The 20,854-nt window shown below is 48.6% G+C and overlaps 1 protein-coding gene across 1 annotated transcript in view; it reads left to right on the plus strand.

Annotated features, from left to right (window-relative positions):
• The window catches only part of LOC144734506 (mediator of RNA polymerase II transcription subunit 12-like protein), a 69,375-nt gene extending 49,523 nt beyond the window's left edge, over nucleotides 1-19,852 (plus strand). Inside the window, 19 exon segments of the mRNA XM_078616733.1 lie at nucleotides 508-696; nucleotides 1,792-1,863; nucleotides 2,311-2,507; nucleotides 3,810-3,971; nucleotides 5,212-5,323; nucleotides 5,653-5,742; nucleotides 7,605-7,714; nucleotides 7,910-8,045; nucleotides 9,386-9,547; nucleotides 10,017-10,232; nucleotides 10,652-10,807; nucleotides 11,125-11,287; nucleotides 12,322-12,578; nucleotides 14,284-14,379; nucleotides 15,609-15,970; nucleotides 16,612-16,810; nucleotides 18,075-18,152; nucleotides 19,607-19,713; nucleotides 19,715-19,852. Coding sequence (XP_078472859.1) covers nucleotides 508-696; nucleotides 1,792-1,863; nucleotides 2,311-2,507; nucleotides 3,810-3,971; nucleotides 5,212-5,323; nucleotides 5,653-5,742; nucleotides 7,605-7,714; nucleotides 7,910-8,045; nucleotides 9,386-9,547; nucleotides 10,017-10,232; nucleotides 10,652-10,807; nucleotides 11,125-11,287; nucleotides 12,322-12,578; nucleotides 14,284-14,379; nucleotides 15,609-15,970; nucleotides 16,612-16,810; nucleotides 18,075-18,152; nucleotides 19,607-19,713; nucleotides 19,715-19,754 — 2,904 coding nt within the window. The 3' untranslated portion in view covers nucleotides 19,755-19,852.
• The last annotated feature ends 1,002 nt before the right edge of the window (nucleotides 19,853-20,854 follow it).

The raw sequence follows: 20,854 nt of genomic DNA on the forward strand, positions 1-20,854 counted from the left end.
TCATTAATTTTGATGTTTTACCTACGTGACTTTACCGAAAAAAAACCTAAGAATATGATTCCTTGCAGTCACGAAAGCTTCAAATCTAGAATCAACAGAGGAATTTAGCATATTTATGGAAAATGCAGATATGGGATTAGTCACTACTTGTGGAATGCGTAGGAGGTGGGGGGGGTCTCAACGTCATATTATGCCCGTGCATTATGTAGGATTAGCAGCGACAAAGGGACGAGGTAGGGTTAGCAGTAATAAAGGGAAGGAATTTTAATAGTAAGGAGCTGTAGTAGCCAACCCACCACGTAAAAAACTAAAATATAAACTACATCAATATCATCAATATACTAAATATACTCTCCAACAAGCTGAGCTATTGGAGAGCATCCCCTAGTGGAGACTCCTCCGCGTCCCGGCTTGCCGTCTCGTTGCGAGCCTGCTCTGGCCTGGGCTGCCCCCGCACCCTTCCCCTTCCCACAACCCCCCCCCACCACCTTGTCCGTGCGTCCTCAGGAGTGGGTGGGCGAGCGCTGCCTGAAGGAGCCCGAGTCACTGCGCGACGACAAGGACCTGCTGCTGGACCCCGTGCTCTCCAACAAGCAGGCGCAGCACCTGCTGCAGCTCATCTGCTACCCCCACGGGCTGCCCGACGCGCAGGACTCGGACAACCCGCAGAGGCAGCGCATCAAGCGCATACTGCAGGTCGGCACGAGCTCGCGCATCACAACAACAACAACCAACACCATTCGACACGTAAGTGCCGGTTGACGTCACCACGGAGCTCTTGCCAGGCCAGGTGCGCTTTAAGGCGACGTGAAGCGTCGAACGCCCACTGGCGGGAGATCACGGGACAGACCCAGGTGCCACGCGTGCACACACACACAAAAACGAAGGTCCCCCGTATACCCTGTAACAGACTGTTGGAGCAGGTGCTGTTCGCAAGCTCCTATGAAGGCCAGTACAATACACGAGGGGGTGGGTGGCCAGCACCGCGCCTTTGTCTCCCCAGTGGCAATGTTTTTAAACACCGCACCAGGTGCTCATTTGAGGCTGAGTCTACCACGGGGAGGCCCAGGACCGATTCAGATAATAGTCACTGGTGTTGGACGTGAGCGGGAATCAAACTCAGGTCGCCGGGTTCATTGCGCTGTGCACTAACCGCTATACACAAACTTGCATAGGCACACAAAGACAAAGATCCTGCATAGGCACACTAAGTATAGCCTATCCAGGCGGTTTGGGCAATTGCTATTAGCGAGCACCTATGATCGCCAGCATGGCAGACGAGGGGGTGGGTGGTCAATACCGCGCTCTGCCGACTTTATCTTCTCAGTGCTGATGTATACACTCTGCACCAGGTACTAATTTAAGGCTGAGTCAATCTAGGGGAAGCTTCCGACCAGTTCGGATATGAGTCACAGATATTGGACGTGAGTTGGAATCGAACTCGGGTGTCTGGGTTTGTAGCACAGTCGTACACTTCCACTCCCTGGATGCATACGTCAGCTGTGGCCATCTGGGTTCTTGAACTGGGCAATTAGTTAATAGAAGTGATCCATTACTCTCCCGATTATCAGCCCAATTCCTCGACTAATCGGGTAACATGAATATAGGTGAATGTTCAGCCCTGCTAATGCTTCCTTACACCGCTTCTGGTGGAAGGACCCCTTCTAGAGAGTATTTGGCCTACTCTTTCACACTGGACAGACACCACTTTCTGCCCTCCGATCATGCAGCCAATTGATGGCGTCTTATCCGTTTGTATCTAACACTGCGATGTTTTTTTTTTGTCGACAGCACCTAGACCAGTGGACGCTCAGGCAGTCGTGGTTGGAGCTGCAGCTGATGATTAAGCAGTGTCACAACTCCGTAAGTTCACATTAAGCTGGAAAATGAAATGGTTAAAAACATATATTTTTGAAAAACTCCTTCAGGTGCCCGTCATTTTAGTTACGTAAAAATGTATAAAGTAAAACAAAAATTACCTCCTCGCTTTTTTGGATAGAAAAGTGTTTACCGCACATTGTGTTTTTGGTTTTGTTTCTGTGTGGTTCTCCAATGTGTATTTGGGTTGTGCCGTGTGCTGTATGACATGATGTCCAATGTTTTCCCTTCTCTTCCTGTAAAAGTTCCCTGCTATCAGAGGGCTATAACCGTCTTTGTCATTAAATTAAGCCACTTTCGCAGTACATGTTAGGTTATAACCATGCCTACGTTGTAGAACCAGTATTATGTGCACCTTGAAGTAACCCCTAAATTTTATCATTGTTGGTTTGCGTAAGACCCTAACACACCGTCATAAATGTGCGCGTCCAGGAAATGAACAACCTTCTGGAGAACATAGCCAAGGTGACCATCGAGGTTTTCCAGCAGTCGGCCGAGATGAACAGCTCCTCCAACCTCATGTCGCTCGGCCTTCTGGGACACGGAGGGGGCGGCCCTGGCACAGGTGTCGGCAGCAGCGATGCTGCGCAGAACGCAGCCGCGGCCGCCAAGAAGAAGCCCTTCCTCAGGTCGGGCCCGGCCACATCTGTCCGGCGATTCTTGGCGGCTGCGTGGCAGAGCAGCTGCGGCACGTTCGCCGCTATAGTTGCGGAGGTCCACGGTTCGGTTGCCCGGCGGCTGCCCTAGTTAATGGAAAAATTAAAATTAATAAAAGTAAAATAAAATAAAAATCACGACGTTTCGGAGGCAACATAGCTATCGTGCTGTGACGGTTCCATCTGAAGACGGAGGCTTGTGTTGCCTCCGAAACGTCGTGATTTTATTTTTATTTTACTTTTATTAATTTAAATTTTTTACCTACATGACTTTACCGAAAAAACCCAAGAATATGAATCCTTGCAGTCACGAAAGCTTCAAATCTAGAACTAGTTAATGTTGTCGGTTCGGTGACCGTAGAATAACCGCCGTCTGCTTCGCGGTGGATATCGTTTAAAAGAAATCTGAATTTGGTGAATCACGACGGGAACATTACTTGGCTTGGGAAAAAAAACCGCATCGCAACATGGCCTCCCCCGGACTGGTAGTCTAATGTCCACTTGCTGGCTGGTGCTGCGTTCACTTCGTGCCTCTTACAGGTGGCTAGCAACTGGCGGCCGTTACAATGCAAGGCATTGTAACCATTACAATGCAAGGCTGAGATGACGTGTAAGGCGCTTTGAGTTGCCACATGGATACAAATCGTTATCCAACTAGCCGACTTGAAATTTCTGTCGGTAGGGTAATGGCTGTGCGCACGATGCTTTAATGGGTGCCTGGAAAAAAGGGTTAGGGCAGATCTTGGAGGTCGCGTGCCGATGCCAGATCCTGCAGAGCGCAGAGAGCGTTGTCAAGGTGCGGTGGCACAAACCGCTTTAGCCACGGTAACATAATTTAAGTTTTTGTTCATTACAACTCAACGCGAGCCCAGTACAAAGCGCCAATCACAGGGGGGAACAGAAACTCCGCAAAGAGTGGCCAGATTTCGACACCACAGGGCTCTGTCGTGCCAAAATCTGGGTTCGCTGCCTTACCCATGTGGGAACCACGGTGCAGAGACAAAGGTTTATATGGGGAGGGCCCAAAGTAACGTTTCAAACATGTATATTTTTACAAAGTTGCTGCGGTACACAAGGCCCAAAATGTCAGTCGGAAACAAAACAGCACTGTAAAACTTGCATTCAACAGGCGTCAACACGGTTCTTTAACTGAGCAAGGTTAATCGGAGCATGGGGGGAAAAAGACGATCGGAAGGAATTCCGGTGCGAGGGAAGAAGGCGAAACGTTCGGCGACCTTGATCGTGAAGTGACCGTTTTTTTCTTGTTGCGAGCAGCTCGTCAGAGCGCAAGGGCGTGTGGCTGGTGGCGCCGCTCATCGCGAAGCTGCCCAGCTCGGTGCAAGGCCGCGTGCTCAAGGCGGCCGGAGAGGAGCTGGAGAAGGGCCAGCACCTCGGGTCCTCCTCCAAGAAGGAGCGCGACCGACAGAAACAGAAGAGGTACGCGAGCGCACACGTGTGTGTGTGGGGAGCGGTAGTGTAGTGGTGAGCGCACTGCGCTACGAACATGGCGAACCGGGTTCGAGTCCCACTCACGGTCAACACCAGTGACGATGATTTGAACCGGACCTGGGCCTCCCCTTAGGTCGACTCTGCCTCAAATGAGTACCTGGTGCGATGTGTAAATATCGCCACTAGGGAGACAAAGGCGACCGGGCGCGGTGTTGACCGCCCACCCCCTCGCGTGCTGTGCTGGCCTTTATAGGTACTCGCTAACAGCACTTGCCCCTACAGTCTTAAGGATATACGGGGGATCTTTGTCTTTGTGTCGATCGTCAGTTAACAAGTGTGGGGATTGGTGGTGCAGTGGTTAGCGCGCCGCGAATCTTGTGACCTGAGTTCCAATCCCGCTCACGCCAAATAACAGTGGCGAATATTTGAACCGGTCCTGGGCCTCCCCATAGATCAACTCGGCCTCAAATATGTATCAGGCGTGGTGTTTCATCATCAGCACTGGGGAGATAAATGCGACTGGGCGTGGTGCTAACTACATCGCTCCCCCTAGTGTGCCGTGCTGGCCTTCATAGGTGCTCGCAAACAGCAGTTACGCCGACAGTCTGTTACACGCTATTTGGGGGAGAAGTAGATGCTGTCGACCAAGGCTCCACCGCTCGGTGGGAAGCCAACAGGCCGTTTATGCCGAGCAAGAATGGACCTGACCCTGCCATGGGAATTTCAGGCTCGGGACCAGTGATGTCTACGAGATACGTTACGTTCTAAGCTTTCAACGTTTGTTGGAAAGGGTTAAAAATGGCATTGACGTATTTGTGGGTTTCTCTCCTATTTGGTGCATGTGGGCAATGGGCGCCGTTGGGGTCTTTGTGCGGTTTTGGCCGACGCCCGCTGCCCTATCACCGAAACGTGAACAAAGACGGTGACCGCATCGTGCGTTCAGATGCGCTTTTGCGGCCGTCTGGAACGCTCTTCCGTTCGATATTAGGAAGCCACTGGAGCTATGCACTTTAAAATAATCAAGATTGAAAACTCATTTCTTTAGAACTGCTTTTTTGCGTTTACTTTGATGTCCTTTCCCCGCACCTCCGATTAGCACGGTTGGCTACGTACGGTGCGATATAAGTTCTTCGTACACACACACACGAGCATGGAGGGGTGGGCGGGGGCAGAGGGCAATAAAGAGTGAGATGTGTGCGTGTCTGCGTGTGCGATGTGTCCTCCGCAGCATGTCGCTGCTAAGCCAGCAGCCCTTCCTGTCGCTGGTGCTCACCTGTCTGAAGGGCCAGGATGAGCAGAGGGAGAGCCTCCTAACGTCTCTGCAGAACCAAGTCAACCAGGTGAATTAACCATTAGAATGATAATTGTGAGAAGCGTCATCAGCGGGCACGATAATAAAACAATTGTGAAGCATTTAATTAAATAATTATTCTCGCCACTATCGACTAAGCCATGTATTGTCAAGCTGCCTTTATATCCCCTGCTTCTGAATCTTTCAAATGTGCCAGATGTTCAATTGTTGACCAAATGTGAAAGGAGGGCTTTCCGATTTAAACCCAGCCATTTTAACCCGAGCTAAACACGTCGCGCGGATGCTCTTTCGTGCCCGCCGCTTACACGCGCGTGCATGTTTTGCCGACGCTTGCGCGTGGCCGATCCCCTCCCGCAGATCGTGAGCAACTGGCAGGAGGAGCGGTACCAGGACGACATGAAGGCTCGGCAGATGATGCACGAGGCGTTGCAGCTTCGTCTCAACTTGGTACGACGGGGGACACCCTTCACCGTTAGCACCAGCGTGACCTTTCTGTGGTCATAACCACACCCCCCCACCCCCACCCCTCCATACGCGAGCAGCTCTATGCCATTTTCATCTCCGTACGGTGTAGCCGCTTCCAATGCGTGTTTGCGGGGCAGCAGGGGTGGCGCAGTGTTAACTCTCGTGCCTCCAAGGTTAAGAAGAGGGCCTGGGTTCAATTCTTGACTCGGGTTCCTTTCTGTGTGGGGTTTGTACGTTTTGCCACTAGTCTGCATGCATTTGCTCTGTTTGCTAGTTTCCCCCCCATAGCACGAAAACGTGCAATGCACGGGTAATTGGTATTGGTCAAAACATAGCAGTGCAAAAAAATTTACCTGCAAATTACTCAATCGGCATGACTCGTATCAACATTGACCTCGACTGCAAAATGTCTTGAGACTCAAAAAATGTAACTTAAAGCCACTGGGTGATGCGCTTTCTCATGCACAGCCTAGAATACCCTCCCACTCCACATCCGACAAATCAGCTCCATCACAGTGTTGTTCAAATCCTCAACTGATGGCCTGGTTGTTCATCCAGGCACACGCTGAAAAATAGGCATTCACTTTTTGAACATTGTACCGATTGATGTAAATTTATCGTAATTGTTTTTGGCACTCCCACCACCACCCCTTATGGAAGGTTTCCTGGCTTGGTCGGGTAGTTGGGGTTTGTGTTCCGGGATGTGGGGTTAGACCTCGTGGATTAATTCCTTTGTTGTGATAACGTTGTTGTTGTTGTTGTTTGCGCTTTATTGTTTCGGTGCCATTTCTTAATTTGTAAATACTTTTTTTTATTTTGCTCTGTCGTGATAGGGTTATCATTCGCTTGGTAGTGGCTGTATATGGGACTTTGGTCTTTATACAGGGTGTCCCCTGAGTCTGGAATCATAGGAAAAACCCAGCTCTGTGTTATTGGCTCACGGCCTGGATGCAGTCTGTTAAATTCAACAGCGACCTCCCTCCTAGGAGTAGAATTATCTGGACTCGTTCTTCCTTACTCGGAGACATCTTGAGCCTGCAGAAACAACACGAAATCTGAATTTGTTATTTTCCCTATGAATCCAGACGTATGGGCCACCCTGTGTATCATTGGTGGCCAGGCCGCTTCTGATAGAGAACTAAATACAGGCAGTCCTCGACTTACGATGGAGATGCGTTACGACGACCCCATCGTAAGTCAAAAATATCGTAAGTCGAAGATGGCCTAGCCTACCCAGGAGTCTTAAAGAATGGTGATAATTTAGCAAAACAGCAATTTACAGTACCGTACTGTATAAACTATATACTGTATGTATTTATTAATCACAATACTGTATTGCACAGTAAAATGTAAAGTAAAAAAAACAAGGTAAATTCTTAGCCTACCTACAGTATATGAACTGCAATTTAATAGAAAGTTTTTTCAGGAAACAATCCTATCTGCTATAAAAACTTTTAACATGCATTGAACGTATCGTATCGTGGTAACCCTAAAATGAAATCGCTAAAGCTACGTATTGTACATGCATTGAGCGTATCGTAACGTATCATATTGTGCTGTACTCACCAAGATTCTGTCCGTCGTCTGCATACTTGAACGATGTTAGGTTGTTGATGGCAATTTTGTCGTATCGACATCGAAATATCGTAAGTCGGACCATCGTAACTCGGGGACTACCTATAGTTCAAGTGGGCCTTAATGTACAGCGTTATGGGATGCTACTTGCATGAATGATGCCGTATAAAATGAAAGTTATTATTCATAATGATGGTGAAATGTACCGGGTCTGTCTTACCCCCACCCACCCCACTGAAATCCCACTTGTCGCTGGCACCACCGTACAGGTCGGAGGGATGTTCGACACGGTCCAGCGCAGCTCGCAGTGCACGACCGAGTGGGCGGTGCTGCTGCTGCAGATCGTCAGCACGGGCACCGTAGATGTACAGACCAACAAGTGAGTCGTGGCCACGCATCCCATAACTTCCCCCCTCGCTGTATTTTGCCAGCTGTTGTTGTGATGCGTGGATACCCACCATTATTTTAGATTATCATTCAGCCCCGCGGTAAGGCAAAGGTTCTCCACTCGTGTTTTAACGGCCCGCACGCGCGGTGTGTCCGCACGTTGGGCTGTGTGTGCGCGCGACGACAGTGAGCTCTTCACAACGGTGCTCGACATGATCGGTGTGCTCATCAACGGCACGCTGGCCTCGGACCTGTCGAGCATCTCGCAGGGCATCATGGAGGAGAACAAGCGCGCCTACATGAACCTTGTCAAGAAGTTGAAGGTGAGCGCCGGCGTTAGCAACGTCGCCTGGTATGCAGGAGGTCGTGGGTTCGATCCCGACCATAACGACGCCTATATATTTGGAGTTTGCGGTGTCTCTCCCCGTGGTCGTGTGGGTTTTTCCCCGGGTCCTCCGGTTTTTCCCTGCGCATTTAGAAACTTGAGTATTTGTTGTAAATTTCGACGTGATATGCCGCGGCTTTGTAACACATTACGCCTTTTGGCGTCATCTGGTCCAACACCAATGGAGACTGGGCTCTAAGAAAAGCTGTCTCGGGTGTGGACCAATCAACTTCAAGGACAGTGCATATCATTATTAGAGTTGTTTCTTTTTGTTTGCATTTTGACTGCTTGTGTTGTGGTTATTTCAAACAATGATGTCTTGTATAAAGGTGTCAGTTTTTGTACCAGTTGAAAGGGTAAAAACCTATTACTATATTTTGCCACTGGTAAAGGAGGTCTCATAAACCACTTCGTTGAGCTATTATTTGTGATAGCCAGGTCACTACTGAAAAAGAGCTATACAGCTCAGTTGACCTTACCTGGTAAAATAAAAACTTGAGTTTAGTAAGCGCAAACAGAGTCATTTTCTCCGCACGGAAGGCTGCGACTTAAAATTCTAGTTTGTCATTGGCAAGGTCGCGCCTCCCTGGCTTGATCAATTTGCCAGTTGAGCCGAAGCACTGCGAGTTTAAAGACGATCCTTAAATATTTACCGTTTGTTCAACGGAGTGCATTTTAGTCGACGCATGCACAGTCGTAGTACAGGCATAGATGCAGAGAAGAAGATGGGATCCTGAGCACAACCTGCAAATATGAACAGGTTGGAATGACATTCTGTTGCCTTGCACACCAAGGGGGACAATTTGAGAGGATGTGATCGCAGATAACTGAAACTTAATTTTGCCATGTGCATGTCGAGTTGCACTGCCAATAAGCCACGGCTTTGTGCCACATTACCAGGTGTGGCCAGAAGGCCTCTATTTATCAATGCTTTGCAACTAAAGGTAGATTGACAGCAGAATCCATAGGTTTGTTGCAGGATCCGTGGACTTAACATTGTGGTAATAGACACGCCGCTTCAAAGTGGTTCTTTATGCTCACAGTTCATGGAGCTATTGTTAAGCATCTGCTCACCACGCGTGCCTTACCCGCTAACACAGGGGTCGACAACCTCCGGCTCCGGAACCACATGCGGCTCTGTAAGGACTGCTGCTTGGTGACGGTATTCACATGCAATCGCCGCTCTTGAAATATTGATGAACATTTATTTATTTCCGAACTCGAAAAAAAATGTATCCTCTTGTTGTTTTGGTTTTGCCGAACGCCCGGTGCTAACAGAAGGAGCTGGGCGACAAGCGTTCGGAGAGCATCGACAAACTGCGCCAGCTGTTGCCGCTGCCCAAGCAGACGGTGGACATCATCACGTGCGAGCCCATGGGCTCCCTCATCGATACCAAGGGGAACAAGATCGCCGGCTTCGACTCTATCGACAAGAAGCAGGTTCGGCGGCCGCAGCACCACCCGGGCGAGAGGCAGAGCTTCCGATGTTAGGAACGTGCTGGGAGCTGCGCACTTTTAAATCTCGATTGAAAACTCACTTGATTTTTTCGGTAAAGTCACGTAGGTAAAAAATCACGACGTTTCGGGCGCAACACAAACCACTTAAGCGGTTGTGCTTTCGCTACGTTGTCCCCACCTGAAGAAGGACGCTTGTGTTGCGCCCGAAACGTCGTGATATAATTTTGTTGTTTTCATTTATTTTATTTTTTACCTACGTGACTTTACCGAAAAAACCAAAGAGTATGAATCCTTGCAGTCACGAAAGCTTCAAATCTAGAATAAAAGTCACTTCTTTGGAAACTGATTTTTGCGTTTAGCTTGTTGTCCTTCCCCCGCACCTCCGAATGGCACGGTCGGCTCGGTACGGTGCGATCACACCCTCTCGTTGTGTGCGCCGTCACTTCCCCAGGGCCTGCAAGTGTCCACCAAGCAGAAGGTGTCTCCGTGGGACATGTTCGAGGGCCAGAAGAACCCGGCGCCGCTGTCGTGGGCATGGTTCGGCGCGGCGCGAGTCGAGCGTCGAGCCCCACGATACGAAGAGCAGCACCGGCTGCTGCTCTACCACACCCACGCGCACCCTCGCCCGCTCGCCTACTACCTGCACCCCATCCCGCTCCCTCCAGAGGTACACGCCAAAAACTGTACCACACGCACGCACACCCTCGCCTACTACCTGCACCCCATCCCGCTCGCTCCGGAGGTAGGAAGCAAAAACACTATTTAGTTTTTTACCACTGTCACCCTAAGCCCCACTGTCACCCTTTGTCGTCATCATAGCTCCGACCAAGGCTCCACCACTCGGTATCTCAGTTGCTCAGTGGGCCTTACCTACTAAAATAATTTTTTTTTTATGTAAAAGTAACGGACCCCATATATTCGTAAACAAACCCCTGGGGGGGGGGTGGGGAGACACGTGCGTTTCCACACTACGACATCACTGCTCCGACTATTAGACACGTCCTAAGCGTGCCAGCTGCTGGGCTTGACCCTGTTGACTCTCCACGCGGAATGCACCGGCCTCCCGGTTTCTGCCGTCCGCCACAGGAGGTGGAGCCGCCGGCGCCTCCGTCGGCAGGGCCAGTGGGGGGCGTGGACAGCGACCGCAAGCAGGCCGAAGCGTGCGTGGAGACCGCCAAGCCTCCCGAGGAGGACAAGAAGCCCAAGAACACGCGCAAGCGCAAAAAGCCGAGCCAGAAGGAGGCGAGACGCAGCGCAGTTCACGTCCCTTGCAGGGTGTCTCCGTTGGCCGAGTTCGATCGTTCGTTCGTTCGTTCGTTCGTTTGTTCCTTCGTTCCTTGTTCAGTTCGTAGTCGTACGAGGTTGGTACATCGACCTTTCGATGACCGTCTTGCTTAAATACGCTCTGCAGTATTCACCAGGGCGGCCCGCTAGATTTGAACCGGCGTCCCCCAGCAACATGCGACACGCATGATACCACTTGGCCATGTAACCGCCCGTATGCAGTGCACACACAAGCATGTCTCTAACATACTTTGTTTGTATTTATCTTTCATCAGGAGTACCCCCAGAACAGCTACAACCGGATGCAGCCATTCGGAACGATACCACCACCACAGATGATACACACCACACACCCGCCCTACCAGGGCCTCAGCTACACCACCATGAACCAACCACTGCAGACCAATTACTACACTCCCAGCCAGCCGCTTGCACCAGGTAGGCCAAGACACGGGTCCCTGCTGCATACAGGTTCTGTGCTGACGCATATTAAATGTTGATTTGAAGCTTTCGTGACTGCAGGAATCCATGCTCTTTCGTTCTTCGGTAAAACAGACTGTTTTAAAACAGTCTGCCTCAGCAGCAGACCATGCTTTCCCACCTGATGATGGACACTTGTGTTGCGCCCGAAACGTCGTGATTTATTTTATTTTATAGCTACGTGACTTTACCGAAAGAACCAAAGAGTACGCATATTAAATGCTTCAAAAGAAAGCGGCAGCTTGAGAGTACCGTATTATTATTTTTCGTTTGCATTCGGCGGTGGTTTATTTTTTTATGCTTTTTCACTCGAGGTTTAAAGCGTTTATGCATGAGCTCATGTCCGTCTGGAATGGGGGTTAGGGGATTTGGTGGGTTGGCACACTATAACTCTCAAAGAAATTTTAGTTTAAAGTTGTGTTGCTTTTAGGTATTCACTCGATTGAAAACCGGGCAAATTGATCAAAGTGTTTACCAACAATTCGAGGAAATGTTTTTTTTGGCATTTGCATTTTGCCCTAATGGCTACCCATCTGCTTCCACTTTGTGAGTTATACATGTCCAAAGATTGAACGCACATTGGAAATCATCGCGCAATCTATTTATTTTTGTAACTGATCTTGCTGGGGTTTGCTCACTCAACCAATTGGACAACACTAAAAATCTAACACACACGGACAAGTTTAGCGGGATGTGTCTGTGTATCTGTGGGGGAGCCGTAGTGTAGCGGTTAGCACACTGTGCTACGAACCCAATGACCTGGGTTTGATTCCCGCTCACGGTCGACACCAGTGACGATCATCTGAACCGCACCTGATGCGGTGTGTAAACAGCCCCACTTAGGGAGACAAAAGGTGGCTGGGCGTGGTGTTTGCCACCCACCTCTTCGAGTAACAGCATTTGCCCTTGCTGCAAGCTATACCGGGGGAGGGGGGGGACGGTGGGACGTTTGTCTTTGTGGCTTCGACCATCAACCCCTGTCTGCACCGCAGGCGGACCACGGATAGACACGAGCCGGCAGTTCCCTGGCGCCAACACGAAGCAGCTGCTCACCGACATGCTGATGCGGCGAGGATCTCTTCCCCAGCCGCCAGGACCGGGACCCGGCATGGCTCCCCACCAACAGCAGGCACAGGCACAGAACCAGCAGCAGCAGCAGCAGCACCAGCAGCAGATGATGCACATGAAGATGATCCAGCGGCACACCTTAATGCGCCACCCGGCACAAATGAGGCCTTTTGCACAGGTGGTGCATGTGTTTGCGTTTTTTAGGTGGTTTGGGTGTGTGCATGTGCGCACGTGTGTGGACGCGTGCGTGTGTATGCGTGTGTGGACGCACGTGCACGTGTTTGCAAGTCTGTGTCTGTGTGTGCGTGCACGCTTCCGTGCGTGCTCGTGTGTGTGTGTGTGCGTGTGTGTGTTTTTGTTCCTTAAATGAGTACCTTGTGCAGTGTGTAAACTTCAGCACAAGGGAGACAAAGGCGGCCGGGCATGGTGTTGGCCACCCACTCCCTCTTGTGCCGTGCTGGCCTTCATAAGTGCTAACAGCACTAGCATCTACAGTCTTTTAAGGCTATACAGGGGGTATTTTTTTCTGTGTGTGTGCATATATACACAAAGCAACTCGTGTTACACTACATTGATACCAGATATTTTATAACCGAAGCACTAAATCACGTCAAGCTGAAGCTAATAGGGCGCATTACGCGGACGCGTGATTCGATCCGGTTCACACCAATCTTAACGGCCACCTGTTATTTTTCAATCACCAACAGCTTTGTGTTTTTGCCTTGCGCGTTGCCGCGCAAATCAAATGGATTAGATGCCGGTCGCTCGGAGTCGCCACCTGGACTCGGAATGGGAACGTTGCCGGTCCTAGCGCTGACTCAAGTCCGTGGGGCCTAACACACCCAGTGGGTTGGGCACAATCCACTGGGTGTGTTAGGCGCTTGCAGCGTTAGCTGTTGCCGACCGGAGCTGGTTAAGTGGGCCAGTCTCAAATCAAGATTGGGCCAATTTCGATTTAAAGCTTTCGTGACTGCAGGGATTCATCTTCTTGGTTCTTTCGGTAAAGTCACGTAGAATGGAAATAATAAAGTAATTAAAAATGAAACATAATGAAATAATTCTCACGACGTTTTGGCCACAACGAACAGACCTGTTCTCTACCTGAGGACGGCTGCTTGCGTTGTGGCCGAAACGTCGTGAGAATTATTTTATTATGTTTTATTTGTATTATTTTATTATTTCCATTCTACGTGACTTTACCGAAAGAACCAAGAAGAAGATTAGGCCAGTCTGTTGGGCAGCGTTAGGGAATAAAAAGTTAATTTGAGAGTTAAGATTTTTTGTTTTTACGTGTCGGATCACACGACCAAGATGATTTATAAATATTTTTTCTAGGTAAGATTGTACCGTAGGTCTATCAATTAAATATATTCCTCCACAACCCACCGACCGAGTCAATCAAATCGAGTTGTCGCGTGGGCAAATATGACAATTAGTTTGATTTATCGGCAAAACCGGAATCTTGCGGCTTTAAATTGCCCTTTACTTATGCTGGCTTACAGGTATAAATCTTCCGACACTCATTACATGTGAAGTGTTTTTATTTTTTTTTACGTGTTGCGTAAGCGTTTGCGCTTGATCTGAAAACGAAATGAATTGCGCTGCGTTACACTCACCACCATGTAATGTACAACATCGTATATCCGACCGTCACATATCCACGCTGACCAATTAAGTGTCTGCACGATGTAGTTGTCATTATCTACAGATGTTCACTTTATCCAATCTTTTTAAAATATAACTCTGCCTATACCTCAGACTTCAGCGATTCAGATATGCGACGTTGTACTAATAGTGAAGTCCGTCACTTTAATTGCATTGTGCTTTTGTCCAAAATAACGCTTGTGACGTTTGTGTGGCTTTGGCGCGTCTTTGTTTCCCGCTAGCAGGGCCAGGCGATGGGCCAGGGAGCCATCTACTCGCAGCCCGTGCGGCAGCCTAACCCCCTCGCTCAGTTCGGCGCAATGCAGCAGCCAGCTCAGGTTAGCCGCCATCGCTTGATGTCCTCGGAGTGCACTGAGTGGAAATAAATTATTTGCAGGCTGTGTGCGTGTGTCCGGGCAGTATTGTTCAATAGGGCACAGTTAGGCACTGCCTGGGGCCTATGAAAACTAGAAGGGCCTACGAAAACAATAGTTTGACCCATTTTCGTCACCAAGATATCTTCTTGAATAAATATATTTATATCGCAAGGATAGGCAACAGTGTATATACAAAGAGGTAGAGTCATGTCAATGTCAATTGTTGTTTTTTTCATAAGGTGAGAGAAATTCACACCGGAGATTCAATTTTCGATATTTTTTCTTTGCGAAATTAGCAAGAACATCTTCAAGTTATGTTTTTGGCACAATCTCATTCTCAGTAGAGAGTAGTGCGAGAGAAGACGAGCGTTATCACTGACCTCATCATACGAAACAGAAGTGCCTAGAGCCCTACAAGAACCTTAATCCGGCCCTAGTGAGCGTGCATGCGTAAATAATAAAGGCGTGTACGACAGAAGAGTTTCAAATTCAACGTTTTGCACTGTTGGGTGTTTTAGACTTATGAGTTTGGTGCAATAATTAACGGATCTTCTTGATGTCAAGTGACACCACAGGAAGTGATGTCGTGTGAGTGACGTCACTTCCTGAGATGTAAAATTTTCAGATTACATTTTGTGTCCAGGTCCGATTATTGGATCTTTCGTATTAAGCCGAAAGTGGGAAATGACGTTGGGGCGTGGGGGGGGCAGGATTTGGAGAACCGTGAAAATTAAAAAAAACGTTGCTCCCGAAGATCAAAATTTTAACAGCGTACAAAGCAATTCTGGCTTGTTAGCTTTGTCTTCATGCTCTATCATACAGTAACTAATGTGGAATTAGATTGTGCATTCCAGAATTGGCTTGTGATTTTCAGTGCTTTTTGTATTTTTGAAAAGAAAAAAAATTCATAAAAAGCTGCAAGTTCAATTACTGGCTTTGGGTGTGACTCGTAAAACGCTGACTATCTTCCCTCCGAGCTCGATAAAATAACCTCCACTTTGTGTGGAAGTCAACAGTGCTTGTCCTGTAGGCAGACTAACCCCCACCATAGGAATGTGGAATTTCCATCACTTGCTCAGGGCTGTGAACAAAAGATCACCAAGCAGGGAAATGACCTTGCTTGACATATTTTGCCCTGCCGCATAGCGCTTTCCAATGTCTTTACACCTGCGTGACCTCCGGCCGCACAGGCAATGTCTCAGGGCTACGCCGCTTTCTCTGCGGGTGGCGGTGGTGGCGGCGGCGGCGGCAACGGAGGCGCGGGGGCCGCCGGCGCCGGCGGGGCCCCCATGGCCGTGAGTGGGCAGCACGGTTCGCAGACGGCGCTCCTGTCGCCGGGCTACACGGGACAGCCCTACCAAGCGGGGCCCGCGCCAGGAGCCGGCATGGTGGACTCGCTGCGGCAGATCCAGCAGCAGCAACAGCAGCAGCAGCAACAGCAGCAACAGCAGCAACAACAACAACAGCAGCAGCAGCAACAGCAGCAGCCGAGTGGCTATGTACACCAGCAGGCCCCGGCTGCTTACCCCCGCAACCTACAGAACACACCCCGGTGAGGCCCTGTCCCATGAGGCTGTGGTAGTGGAATTGGGTGAAGGCCACCCCTTGTTGACACAACCGCTAGTTTTGGTGCCTTGAGGGTGTTTATGAAATAACTCATTCGTGTCTGCCTTGGAAGATGTCTTCGGTCTTGTCATTTCTGCCAGCCGAATGTAATACGCGATGTAAATAGTGGCAGGATGCAGCAATGTAAAACATCCATATTTAATTTTTTACTGGCAAACGAGGTTCCAATGGTGTAAATGCTTACATCCGAGCTCTCATACTCTGATGGTGCATTGTCTTTGAGTTGTGCGCCTTTTGGCGTCATCTGGTCTAACCCATGTGAGACTAGGCTCTAAGGAAATCTGTCTCGGGTGTGGACCAATCAACTTCAAGGACAGTGCATACATTATCAGAGTTATGTTTTTTGTTTGCATTATGACTGCAGGTATTGTGGTCTATGCAAACATGACTCCTTGAAAAAAAGGTGTCAGTTTTGTTGCCAGATAGAAGGGTAAAAAACCAATTATCATCCATATTTAAGTTGCATAGAGTCCTCAAGTTCCTTTTGGCTGTGTGACCACACTTGTGTGTTTACCTGCGCCTCTCATTGCACATTACCCCGCACTCATTGTTTCATTGTCCTTGCAGACTTTCACACCAGCCCATGCAGCAGGGTGGAATGCTGTCGAGCATAGAGCAGGTGCCGACCGGCCCAATGCATTCTGGCATGGCGCAGATGACACCGGAGATGCGGCACAGGATGCAACAGCAGCAGCAACAGCAGCAGCAACAGCAGCAGCAGCAGCAACAACAACAGCAGCAACAGCAACAACAGAGGATCATACAGGTTATATATACACAAATGAATGTTTGGAACGCTCACAGCTGTGTATGTATGTTGAACTTCTCTCGCACCGTACATAGCCAACCGTGATAATCGGAGGTGCGGGATATCTGGCAGTGTCCCTGAAAGATTATATCTTTGTGCTACTGCAGCCATCTGGAACGCTCTTCTGATATTAGGAAGCCACTGGAGCTATGCACTTTAAAATTTTGTTGTAAACTAATTTATTTAAAATTGGTTTTGGTGTTTAGTTTTTTTTCTTCCCCCGGCACCTCCGATTAGCACGGTTGGCTACGTACGGCGCGATATAAGTTCAACGTCCACACATACATATCACAGACCTCTTTCTGAAAGCTGTTTCAATAGACCTCTTCACACTTAAGGCACACCTAGTGTGTTCTGTCACTCGTCAAAATGAGCAATTTTGATTCTCACAGCTGGAAAAATTTACGAAAGCGAAAATCTAAACTGAACGCGGTGGGGTTCCTGCGCAGTCGTGGCCGCTTTCGAATTCTCAGACTTTAAAGACCATCACCTCGGCTGCACTTGAGAAGAACCCAGTTTGATCACAGGCAGCTGCCTGGGTTCAAGCCCATGTGATCTCGGTGGGCCTGACCCCAGTGCTCTTGACTCCTGAGCAACCGACGGCTTAATGTTTATGGGTTGTGTATTTTAAATTATTGTTCTTAAGTGAGAGCGCACGCCGCTTACTATGAAACCCAGCAACGTGAGTTTGATTTCCTGGCCCATGGTCGACATCGGTGACGATTATCTGAACCAGCCCTGGGCCTCCCCTAGGTTGACTAAACCTTAAATGAGTAACTGTTGCTGAGTGTAGAAATCAGCAGCGTGGAGACAAAGGCGGCCGGGCTTGGTGTTTGCAATACCACCAGTTTGTGCGCTGTGCCGGCCTTCATTGGTGCTTGCTAACAGCCTTACCCCAACAGTCTATGTAGGCAACATGGGGGATCTTTGTCTTTCTAGTTTTTGTACATTTCGAAACGTGCGTTTAGATTATTTTGCCGCTATAAATTTCCACCTGATGGTGAGCCACCTTCGTTGAGCTATCATTTGTGGCGAGGTCGCTTCTGACAAAAAGCGATGTCCAGTTCAGTGGGCCCCCCCTTACCTGGTAAAAAAATAAAATAAAAAAGTGTTTTTTTTTCCTTGAAATAGTCGAATAGTTTTTACCTTTTTTATATGCCTGTGTGTGTGTGTGTGTATATGCCTGTGTGTGTGTGTGTTGGCGTCGCTTGTGTGAGGACAGCTTCCGCAACAGCAGGCTCCTCAGCCGGCACAGCAGCCCCCCATGGGCATGCAGCCCATTCAGCAACAGCAAACAATGGTGAGAGTGGACGGTCGACATGAGGTTCAGTGTTTCCTTTCCGCCAATCACTGGTACAGCGCCAGCTTGCCCGCACCTGAACGTGTGATCGTGATTGGAATTAATTGTGGCGGTTGCAGTGGGTTCCGTGCACTGCGCTCTGAACCTAGTGACCCTGCGTTTCATTACTGGACATCTGTGGAAAAAGAGTTTCATAGCTCGTCAGATTCAAAGAGTATGACTAAATATTCTGATTCGTTACCAGCAATGCTCTGAAAACATGAGGGTGGTGCGTGACGTATGAACCGGTCTTAACCCCCCCACTATCGGCCTTCACAAATCTGTATTGACCAGCGTGGTGAAGTATGGTAAAACAACCCCCATGACCAACATGGCGTGGGGAGATGTTTGACCAGCAGGGGATTATTATTAGGATTGACAAACGGCTGTACATTTTGTTTTTATTGTGTTAACTTTATATCAAATTTTTGTTCGCTTGATAAAATGTGTTTTTGATAAGTAGTATATTTCAGCCTAGGGCTTTTACCCCCTTTTCCACTGGCTCATCCGAGCCGTGCCAGCATGCAGGGCCCTCACAGTTAACCGTTGGTTTTCCCCATCGGCTATTATTTGCCAAACCGAGCCGTAGCCAGATCGGTACACGTCGGCCTTACAAGACATCTGAATCTTGCTCGATGCCAAGCAAGGCTAGGGGTTCAGTCAGTCGGGCGCCGCTGTGACGAGATGTTAACTACCTCGCCTGGTATACAAGGAGGTCGTGGATTGGATTCCGACCCTGATGCTTGTATATTTGGAGTTTGCATGTTTCTCTCCCCGTGGTGGCGTGTTTTTTTCCGGGTGCTCTGGTTTTTCCTTCCACACTTAGAATCAACGTGCGTTTAGAGTACAGTAAAACCTTGGATTGCGAGTAACTTGGTCTGTGAGTGTTTTGCAAGACGAGCTAAATTTTTTTTTAATAAATATTAATTTGATAAACGAGCGAGGTCTTGCAATACGAGTAGTACGTGTGTACGCTTTGTCTGCCGAGCGTCACGTGATCACAACTGATGTACGACGAGTGCTTTGGATTACAAACACATTTCCGGAACGAATTACGCTCGCAATCCAAGGTTTTACTGTCTTCGGCTGCTACGTATTTCCACTTGATGACACGCCGCCATTTCGTTGAGCTATCATTTGGTGCCAGGTTGCTTCTGAAAACTCAGTGGGCCTTACCTGGTCAAATAAAACAAAATAGTTGAGTTCAAATAATTTTTATCGTCCGTTACGTCGGCCGGTACACTCGAACGAGCGACGCTAACATCCACGCGATCGCGTTCCGTGGCTCGGCCACGGCTCGGGTTCTGCAGTGCGGACAACGGTTGTCTAAATAAAGGACCGTGATCCTCCGACTGGTTGACCAACCTGTTGCACTTTTCCCGCACTTTTCCCGCACCCCATGTCTGGATTTACAGCAAACACAACAGCAGCAGCAGACAGCTGCTCTGGTTCGCCAGCTGCAGAAGCAGCTCTCAAGTGAGTCACTCGCCCGACAAACCAGCGGTCAGAAACTCATACGTGCGCGCACACACACACACGCATACATATGCTGCCCGCAAATAACAGCAAATATGCCTCAATGCCCGTATGATATGTTTGCTATGAACCAGAATATAGATGCGTGTAGAAGAGAGTGCCTGTTAGGGACACAGATATGAGGGTGGGTTGAAGGTTTCCTGAGCTTTAACGGCAGTTACTTTTATTCTTGAGAAGGTGAAGGGGGAGGAGGTGGGATTGAGACGAGACAGAGAGACGGTGCAACGAGAAACGCCATGGAGATGTCACCGGCGTAGGGCAGGAGGAGTAGAGGGGAGACCGAGGGTGGGAGATGGGAGGATGCAGTGGAACGAGAGATGTTTGTATGATGAATTTATTTCGCACCAACCGTACGTAGCCAATTAGCACGGTTGGGTACGCACGCTGCAAACGAAGTTCAACGTACATCCAACCGCGCTAATCGGAGGTGTGGGTGAAGGACAAACTAAAGACGCTGAGCATTTAGAAAGAAATTAGTTTTTTATTTCGATTTAAGAGTGCGTAGGGTCTAGTGGCTGGCTTCCTAATATCAGAAGAAAGAGCGTTCCAGACGGCCGCGGAAGTGCTTCTGAAAGCGCGCGATGCGGTGACCGCCTTTGTTCAATGGTTAGCCAAAAGCCACTGCAAGGATGGCTCCAAGGTTTGTCTGGATTACAGAGAGAGGAGACAGAATAAAACACAGTGGGCATTGTTAGCTTATGAGCAGAGAGAGAGAAATATCCATATACAAATATATGTATTTGGCCATAGAGAGGTTCAATCGATATTTAGGTTTTTTTTTACCGTCTCTTTATTGGTCATATCACACTTGCATGAAATGTTTGCATTTTTTCTGTTTCTCCTGTCATGTGATTTTGAGTTGCCATTAACGTATTTTGATGACGCCCTTTTGAACTTATTTGTCACTCACTCATCTGCTTGTCGCTGTCTTCGCGCTCCCACATTGAACAATAAACCTTAAAATAGCGGCAGACTGACAAACATATAAATATATCTAAGAATTTTTCGATTTAAAGCTTTCGTGACTGCAGGGATTCATATTCTTGGTTCTTTCGGTAAAGTCATGTAGAAGGGAAATAATAAAATATTTTTTAAATAATAAAATAATAAAATCTATTACTTTCTTA

This window comes from Lampetra planeri, chromosome 51 (genome assembly GCF_965212315.1).
Source record: "Lampetra planeri chromosome 51, kcLamPlan1.2.h2, whole genome shotgun sequence".
NCBI classification, from domain to species: domain Eukaryota; kingdom Metazoa; phylum Chordata; class Hyperoartia; order Petromyzontiformes; family Petromyzontidae; genus Lampetra; species Lampetra planeri.